This window comes from Saccostrea echinata, unplaced genomic scaffold (genome assembly GCF_033153115.1).
Source record: "Saccostrea echinata isolate AGI-Se365-2 ecotype Australia unplaced genomic scaffold, CSIRO_AGI_Sech_v1 ptg000017l, whole genome shotgun sequence".
In the NCBI taxonomy this organism is placed as follows: domain Eukaryota; kingdom Metazoa; phylum Mollusca; class Bivalvia; order Ostreida; family Ostreidae; genus Saccostrea; species Saccostrea echinata.
This window is the reverse complement of record NW_026889766.1, coordinates 4,964,814-4,974,623: the sequence shown is the minus strand read 5'-3', so window position 1 is coordinate 4,974,623 and position 9,810 is coordinate 4,964,814. Positions and strand designations below refer to the sequence as shown.

Here is a 9,810-nt window from a genome sequence, read left to right as displayed (position 1 = left end):
ATTATATTTATCAAAAAATATGCAAAATACTGACAATTTCACCTTTATTCGTATAGTAAAAATAAACAGAACGAATAAAATATGGTCTATTTTTCTAATTTCTGTTTATTTATTAGAAAACATATAATATCAAAACAATACAAACAAACCATTGTACAATTTCTGAAAATGAGAACTCCTGTACCACCTTTTCAAAAATCAAATGCGCCACGCTTGTCCATAAGTATCTTTGTGTCCGAACATGAAACCCAGGTATCCTTTATAGTTTTGTTTTTTTTTTTTTTACAGTAACAATGTGTTTATGTTTTTAAGGCGAGAATGTTAAAACTGCCAAAAAAAGAGAGTAGTAATATTTCTTTCCAGGTAGAATGACCTAACAGATTCACAGTGCCCCAATATCAGAGTTCATGTTAACACGTGTAAACACACGTTCGATGAAATAGTTTCCTTTCATCAGCAAACTCAGCTATGTTACCTTATATATGGCCAGCAAAGTAATTTTTAAATTAAAAAAAAAAACTAAGAAAAAAGACAGATTAAACGCATTAAAAATCTACAATAAGGAAAGCTGTTTTAAAATTTATTTATTTTTTATTCACATTTTATTTTTTCTTTCTATAAAAAAAATTGTATTTTATTAACTGTAACCAGGGGTTTATTACGGTCTATTGTTTCTATGAATTAACTTCAACTGATTTAACATCAATTGATAAACTCTGTAAAGCAATCAAATCAAGATTCATCCAAAATCTCTCTCTCTCTCTCTCTCTCTCTCTCTCTCTGGAAATACATTCGTTATTATGCAGCTTTCGAAGATTTGATTGAACAAAAATGACTGAATACGTCATAAATACATATATAATGAAAAAATACATTTGAATTTCATTAAAAGTCAAGTATTAATACGCCATTGCTCTAAAAATAACTAGATTTGTACAACAAAAATGGATAATTTCATATTGCACCCATGCCTCTTTTGCTTTAAAGCTATTTACCTGAGGCAAGAAAGAATGTGGTACCGTGGAAAAAACAGAGACCCACAAATTTATATTAAAACGAGACAAAATCTGTTCTCTTAGCATTGCACACACTCAGAAACCGTACGAGGAAAAATCAAAGTCTTTTGAGACATGAACTTTGATTCCTCAGTCTAAGGATATCCGTCACTTCTGGATTAGCCTCAGGAAAGTTAATTCTTCAATCTGCCGCCTCGGCACCCTCGCCACCCTGCCATTGATTTCGCCGGGAAAAGGCCATGTTCCAGTTCCCAGGTCTGCCCCAGTTATTCCATTGTTGGTTATTATTCCAGTGGTTGTTAGGTCCGCCACCATTATTCCATTGACCTTGATTCCAATATGGAGGCGGACCATTCCATCCGAAATTATTTGGTCCATTCCAGTTTCCATTTTGCGATTGCCCATTGTTCTGACCATTGTTTCCCCACTGATTTCCATTATTCCAATTGTTATTCCAATTATTGTTATTATTATTATTATTATTCCAGTTATTCGGATTGTTATTCCCGTTATTGCCATTATTATTCCAATTATTCCCATTGTTTTGGTTATTCCAATTACCATTATTATTATTGTTTGAACTATGTCCGTTTTGTGGCATGTTATTATTCCAGCCGTTTCCATTATTGTTATTATTTCCATTGTTATTCCAGTTATTGTTATTATTATTTCCATTGTTATTCCAGTTATTGTTATTATTATTCCCATTGTTATTCCAGTTATTATTATTTTCATTGTTATTCCAGTTATTGTTATTATTATTATTCCCATTGTTATTCCAGTTATTATCATTTTCATTGTTTTTCCAGTTTTTATTATTTCCATTGTTATTCCAATTGTTGTTATTATTATAATTTTCGTTGTTATTCCCGTTATTGTTGTCATTATTACCATTGTTATTCCAGTTATTATTAGAGGGAGGGGTTGTTGTGACGATGTCCTCTGCTTCCACCTCCTCCTCTGGTGGAGGAGACGTTTTTGTTGGAGTCAATCCTCGAAGTTTGTTTTCTATCATGCCTTCTATTGACCGAAGCAGGAATTGGACATTCATAGGATCGTTGGGTGCTGCACTTTGTCTGTTATTTACACTCTGTACACTCATTCTCTGGACATTTTCATAATTCTCATTTCTTCCTGACAAATCATTACTACTTGTTTGAGCTTGAGAGTTAGTGTTTTCCTTTAACGAAGAGTAGATCTCGTTAAGTGTTGCCTGTATTTGAGTAGAATTTGAGTTGTCACCCTTTGTTAATGCGAAAGCCATGTTTTCTCCTTGTGAATGGTCAGAAAAAGAATGAAGCCTTTTATCACATGAACAGTTACACACAGTTTCTACACAAGACCCTTGTAAACATTTTGCCAAGCACCATGTTCCAATAGATTTTACTGCATCAAAAGGCACCACCCCAGAACATCTAAAATCTTCTGATGATGGTGTGCATTTTGAATTATGTTTATCACCTTCAGTCGCCTGTGGAATGATACTTATCTTACTGACGCCATCTTGACTGGTATGAATTTCCATTCGGAACTCTTCGTTTGGTTTGGCAGTAGTTGTAGTTGTGGTGGTAGTAGTGGTTGTGTCTTCAGCCTCTACTTCTTCCATCTTCGGGTTGTTGACATTCGTCTTCTTTTCATTCAGCAAAGGAGATTCTAACAGATTTGAATCAAGATTAATTTTAATCACTTGGTTAGATGAAGTGCCCGACTTTGCCTGCTGTATAAGGTTATCCCAGAAGGACGTTTTCACCTGACCACCGCTGTGTAAGATTACATTCTTTATCTGATTGTCAGCGGCTTTCTCTAGCTTCTTTACATCTTCCCATTTCCTGCCATGGTCTGTCGTCTTTTGTAGAAATTGGTTTGTCTGAGGAACACTGAAAGAAGCTTGCTGAGGTGGCAAAGTAACAGGGATCCCTTCTGTTGGTTTATTTGATACAGGCTTTGTATAGTGAATCACATTCTTTTTATTAGCAGAATTCATCTCTATACCTTGATTTATATTTTCAAGATTTTTGGATTCAGTCATAAAATTTATAGTAGGTTTGACATTGCTATCTGAAGATACATGCGTATAAGGATGACTATTGTCAATAATGTTCTTTGTGCTATCTAGTATCTTTGATTGCTCTGTGTTTGTAAGCATTTGTCTCGTAGGCAAAATTGGTCCTAACCTTATTTCAGATGTCACTGCACCTGATGCCATTTTGTTGGAAAATTGATTTGATATCCCAGGCTGCAAAAGAGAAGATATTGCTTTGGACGGAATGTTTTGTATATTTCCTTCTCTAGACTGTATCTTAAATTGCAATTGAGAAGGGGGTGCGGTTGGAAGCACTCTACGATTGACATCTACTGTGGTATGGGGATTGTCGCTTTTGGGCGTCTCCTGCTTGAATGGACCCGGAAACAACTGTTTTAATGGAATTTGAAAGTAGCGTTTGTTCATCTGTTCAAGTTCTTCTACAGACTTTGGTGCGGGGGGTTTTCTACGATATACTCTTTCATTATCTCCCAGTCTATCTCCGATGAGATTCGTGAAGCTCATATTTGAGTTCCTCTTATTTTGCGAAATAACATTTCTTGGATATTGTTGATCTTCATACACAACCGGTGTCTCCCCGATATAATTTGATGTCTTCATATTTGAGATATTAGCACCAATTTTCTTTAAATCATCCTTATGACTTTCGCTGATCACCTGGTATCTATCCTGGATGCCGGGGTTAGAAAGAGGTCCACGAAAAGTAGGTTTATTTTTTGGTTGAGTATCATGTACTTGAACACGAACTGGAGTAGCTTCCCCTGTCCGATCGAAAGGCGCGAAAACTTGAGATTGTTGATTATTTAGTATTATGTAATCTTTTTTCCTGTCAGGTTGAGTATTTTTGGCATTTTGTTCAAGTTTAAAGGGAAATGTAACTGCTGGTTTTGCAAGTGGAGTAAATACATGAGGAGTTTGAGGTTCTGCTTTATTTTCCACCGTCGACAAACTTTCTTTCTTAACCTGCATCTGTTGTGGTAGATGGAACTCTAGTTTAACGTTTTTAGGAATCCCAGAATTTTTCAATACGTTCATAATTGTATTAATATGCGAGGTAATTTTCTTGGAATTGTTTCCCTTGTCAAAATTAGGATTAGGGGTAGAGGTTGGTAATTTGTAAAACGCCATATCTCCTCCTTTCACTGTTGAAGATGAAGACACCTTATCTACTATCCCTATATTTGAGGACAACACGGTTGCCTCTGGTGCTTTTGTTGGGGGTGGGGTGCTGGGGTCAGGGATATCTGGAGGATCGGTTGTGTCACCAAACATGAGCTCCTGCATGAAAGCAGACGGGAGGCGGGGAAACATCGGATGAATCATCTGATTCATCACTCCAGGGAAAACTTGTGATGTTGCAGGAACATTACCCAACGGATGAATGCCAGTCTGACCAGTCAAAGCTGAAGGTTGGTTTTGCTGTTGCATCACTGTCTGCTGACCAACAAATTCCGATGTGGATGGGGGCATGTTGTTATTATCTATTTGTTGGTGTTGCAAAGGATTTAACTGATGATGTATCTGTGTTATTTCCTGCGTTGCTGGGTTGAATCTTGGGTTTACAGCGTTGGCATGCGCAACTGGGTGCTGATTTTGTCCATTTCCTCCGTTTATCAGTCTTTCGAGGGTTTTGTATTCCGAGAAAGTAAGCATTTTCTGTAGCTTTTGAAGAATGAGACGAACATACGGAGTTTGAAGGTGTGACCCATTTTGCTGATTCATGGAGATAAGTTTCAATACAACTTCTAGTTCCTGGGGTTGAAGATGAGATTGTACGACTTGGGCTATTTTGTCTATATCACTTGTATGGAAAGACTGTACTTGATTACTCGGAAAACCAGACAGAGTGTTCGGTGGCTGTAGTGTGATAGGTTTGGTTAAATTTTCAGTGCTATCTCCCAACAACAAGTCTCTTATAAATACGTAATCGGTACTAGGTAACAAATTGTAAAGTTTTTGCAATAATTGGTTGAGTTGAGCATTGTTTCTGTCCACTTTTATTCCTTTCTCTATTTCACCAAGAATATGAATGAGGAACAATTGTTCGTCTTTACTTAAGACCTTTTCAAGCGAAAGTAAGACGTTTTCAAACTTAGAATGAATTGTATTGACTTTCTGGAGATCACTGGTAAGTGGGGCTGTCCCTATTTGTTGTCCGTTCAGCAAGTTATTAATCGACGTCATTATTTCATCTCTCCTCTCTTTTGCAATTGGTTGAATTCGATCGTGTGAAATCTGATTAGCCTGACTTTCTTGTAGAAACCGTCGTCTTTGAAGAAGATTTCGCTCCATATTTCGAAGACGAATAAGTTCTGCATTACTTTGGGTATTACGTTCATTGTTCATAATGTCTCCTCTATGAAGTCTCTGAAGAAGTGCGCTTTGGACCCGTTGAAGATCCCGAGTCACCACTGCAATGTCTGCCCGTGTTTTGTTGAGGATGGACTCTCTGGAAGCTAAGCTAGGTGTCACCTGGGAAGTCGGTGGTAGTATTGTAGTTCTTTCTAAATTGGCAAGTTCTTGTAAGATTTGTCTTTCGTTGTCTTTTAGCCTGTTTACAATCGTGTTAACTGTTGCAAGTCTTGTAGTTGGTGAAGTCGTGGTTTGCATGAGTGACACAAGTCTTTGTTCCTCTTCTTTAAGCTGTTGCATCATACGCTGTGACTCTGAAATACGAGATGACGGAGTTGTTGATGATACAACTGAAATTGGTCTTAAGGTGGTTGTTGTTCGTAAGGTTGTCGTTGATGTCGTTGGGTTAAAGGTTGTTGAACTTGATCTAAATGTTGACGTTAAAGGTGAAGTCATTTGTGAAGAAAATAAAGTTGATAAACTGCTTGTTGTCCCAGATGTTGCTAGCTCTCCGGATAGATACTGGTTAATTACCCGTATCATGTGTATGACGTCGTTTCTTGAAAGCGCCCTCTGGCGTCTACTTCTTCTACGAACCAATTCAGGCGTCCCATTCTGATCACTCTGTATTGTGTATCGACTCCAATTTGTACGTCTTCGTACACGTCTGATCAAGTCTCTTCGTAAGCTTTCGAGACCACGACGCTGTCTCCTTGACAACGAGGAAAGATCTCGAGGGAAGGCCTCGACAATACCTTGACTTTGTGGCGACAACGTCTGAACCTGTCGTCTGCCACCTCCTTCTTCAAGAAAAACTAGGATCCGTCTTCCGTCATTTGCCTGGACAACTTCAAATGGTCTTCCTCCTTGAAAAAACATGTATTCCTTTATTGAAGCATTTCAGTTTTTCTTAACGAATGTGAGGGGTTTTTTCCTGTAGTCAAAAGAAGTTACGTGTATTAACATAAGCAGAAATAAATGTTCACGCCTTTAAAGTGTTACAAAGAGAGAAAGAGAGAGAGAGAGCAATTAGCAAGTAGTGTCCTCTTTCTGTTTAAAAAAATAAATTACTGGGCTTGATACAAACGTTTTCTTCATAGCGATTATGACAAAGCGGATTTAAGAGGCAATACTCCTTCAATAAGCATACATATTAAATGTATATTTACTAATATTTTAATGCAACATGCTCAGGAAATAGATATATATCATAGGAAATGTTTATATATTGAGTAGTTTCATGTTTTTATATCAATTTGTGGGTTTTTTAAATTATTGGTTTCTTTATATTTTATCATCACTTGTAAAATAAGAGTGCATTTCATTGATTAATCCAGTAAATGACAAATCTTTAATCTTGAAAATTAAAGAAGACCAGGAGCTTCCATTCATGGAGGGTATTCCGAATAAGGGATGTATATAAGGCCCAGAAAAAATAAAGGGGGGGGCATTCTTCTTTATTTATAGCGCTATTCCCAAAATTTTTAATGCTTTTTTTCATTGGAAGACAATCTGAATTTTCAGTTCTTGTCTGTATGAAAATTCCCATTTTACATTTAAGTCAAAAGAAAGTTTTAAAACACCATTTCTTTTGCCACTTTGATGATTCGAAGTTCAGGAAGAAGAAAAATCCTACCTACCCTATTTTTCCAGATGGGAAGCAAAAATTTAAACATTTTTTTCTAGGCCTAAACGTGATGTGTAAAATTGGGATTTACATATCAATAAAACTCTTACCAGCGACAATCCTGTTGGCTGACGCTATTTGGTTTCCCTGTTCCAAAAAAATAGTAGAGCTCGATTAGAATGAATGTTTCTAGTAAAATTGTACAAGTACAAGCTAATCATTAATATTAAATGTAATATCGTGATTTTAATTAGCTGTTTCAGCATATTACACATGACTGAATAAGAAGGAATGTAAAAAAAATCTTTACAACAAAAACTGATGAGAGGAAAGTCTTAAATCATTATCATTCATGAGTATACTTTTTATCTTGTTATTAATGAGCAGTTAATTAATTGTTTAATTAAGAAGTGGTAGTGATACAGAAATTACTAATTATCGTTCTGACAGCTATTGTCTGTCATGTCTGCTATTTTCGACCTGGTGGCTGAGTAAGCTATATACAGATGTATCAATATCAACTTTTTTATGAAGAGAATTGGGAATATGTATTTATAATAAAATAAAAACCAAAGTCAATAAAATATATGCATTTAATAAACTCCTGGAAAGAAATTCAATTTGGTAAACTGCATTTCTCTTCGCTTTCTCTCTCCACATTGGGAGTAAACCAGTGCTAAGGAAGCTCTATAAACACTGCACACTAAAGAGTTCTACTTATGGGTTAGTTTTATGCAGTTAGAGTGATCTGCCCTTGTAAGTAAGATAGAAAAAATGGTTATTTACAGTTAATTACACAATTTGTAATAGATCAGAATATTCCTAGCATTATATTAGACCGAGAATAAGTAATTGAATTCATTTTTTCCATTAATTTTCCCAATGTAAGTAAACAACAGTGATTTCCGCTCACGCATAGTCCATTGTCTTTGAACATTTTTCCTGCGGAAATAAGGCAGGTACCCTATGTTGAACATGAACTAAATAGACTCAATATGCACACCTTTATATGATATATTTTTCTCCAAGTCCAAAAAGCACTTTCTGTTAGTGTTTAGAGCTTCCTTAAGAAGTCGGGCTTACAACCTGAGTGCATGACTGAGAGAAAGTGTCATTCTATCTGTCCGCATCCCCATCCGCCCCCTTTTTTTCTTTGCTCAATTTTAAACATTTTTTTCTCCTCTGATGATTAATAGCTAGAACAGACTAATTTATGTACTTATATTTATATAATTATATTTTTGGACTTAACTGTTGAAAAAAAAATCTGGATCCGCCACTATAACTTTATTACGGTAAAGATTAATGGAAAACCGGCCGTAATGACGTGTGCTAGGTACATATATATATATATGCAGGCGTTTATAGAAATACATTTATGACCATTCTAGGTCAACCATGGATACATTTTGAGAACAAATGTATTATTTTTCATAATAAACGGAGGAAATACTATGAATATAATTAATTTATTTATTAATTTTTTTATTTACTTTTTTTAAAGATTTTCTTCGATTTTTGCTAAAAGCAATATGAGCTGCAACTTTGATGTCGGAAATTTTTGTGGCAAATCGTAATTAACAATTTCAATGACAGAAAAATATCAATTATAAACTTCTGTTGTTCATATTTGCGATGGAAGCTTTGACTCAAGCAAAATTACATTATTGTCGTCCTGTACAATATTGATTCATTATATAATACTGTACATTCTACTGTTCAGAAATCTTTCTTTTGAAAAAAAAATGAATGCTTTATTTTAGTCTAATTGATCATAAAGGTTTTAATTACATACAGATTTATCATAACAGCACATTTTAACAGCAAAATGAAATTCTCAAAAATGCAGCTCATGTTGCTTTAAAAAGTACGTTTTTAAAGGGTGGAGAAAAGGAGAGGAAGACAAAACCATTTTTTATTCCATGAAAAAAAAATGAAGTTTTAATATTACTGTATAAGTATGCATGAACGATATTTTGCTACTGATTCCATATGCAATGTTGACATGTGGTCAAAATGTGGTCAGCACATCCTATAGACTATTAATTTTGTTCACGTTTTGGACTCACGTTTTATCCTATGACAGAAGTACACCAGAGAAATGATAATAATGAAATACACATATAAATTTGCTGTAAAGAAAAAAAATTATTATATTAAAAAAATATTATATATATTGCATGTGTAAATATACATGTATGTGCTTACCTGAGCAAACGCTCCTCCCAATCGCAGAAATATCACAATAAAGGTAGCACTAATACCTGCTATGGCCATTATATTAATTACAAATGTACAAAATTAAACAATACACAATTTTTTTTTTCTAAGAAAGCTTCATATTAGAAATAATGGGTAAATACGAAATCCCAATTTCTGTGAACGTCACTGCGAGCAGACATTTGTCTTCTAACTGTCAGCTGCAAACTGAACAGCAACATTTTGTGTATTTAAAAACACGTGTTTTGGAGATTCGCGAAACACTATGGTATATTGAGGGTGAATATGTTCGTTAGGGGGCGGGGAATGTGTCTTGTTAACACTGCCCCCCGGGGTGCTCAGTGACGTCACGAGATGACACCATTGTTGTCTAGATGTCTTTGACGGTGTTGTGTCGTCATTTAAATGTTGACACAACATTGGTTTTTACGCATTGGGTACAAAATTATAACCATTTTACTACTTTTCTCACACTTTATAGGTGTTTAAGATAAGGGAATTATTCTGGGCCCCGTTTGGCAAAAAGAACTTACGACAAAGACCAAAATGTA

At 35.3% G+C, this 9,810-nt stretch overlaps 1 protein-coding gene across 1 annotated transcript; it reads right to left on the bottom strand.

The window, feature by feature from the left end:
- Positions 1-1,197: 1,197 nt before the first annotated feature.
- LOC133189268 (uncharacterized) lies at positions 1,198-6,291 on the bottom strand. The gene has a single exon (XM_061324671.1). The coding sequence runs from the start codon at positions 6,289-6,291 to the stop codon at positions 1,198-1,200; it is 5,094 nt and encodes a 1,697-aa protein (XP_061180655.1).
- Positions 6,292-9,810: the final 3,519 nt, after the last annotated feature.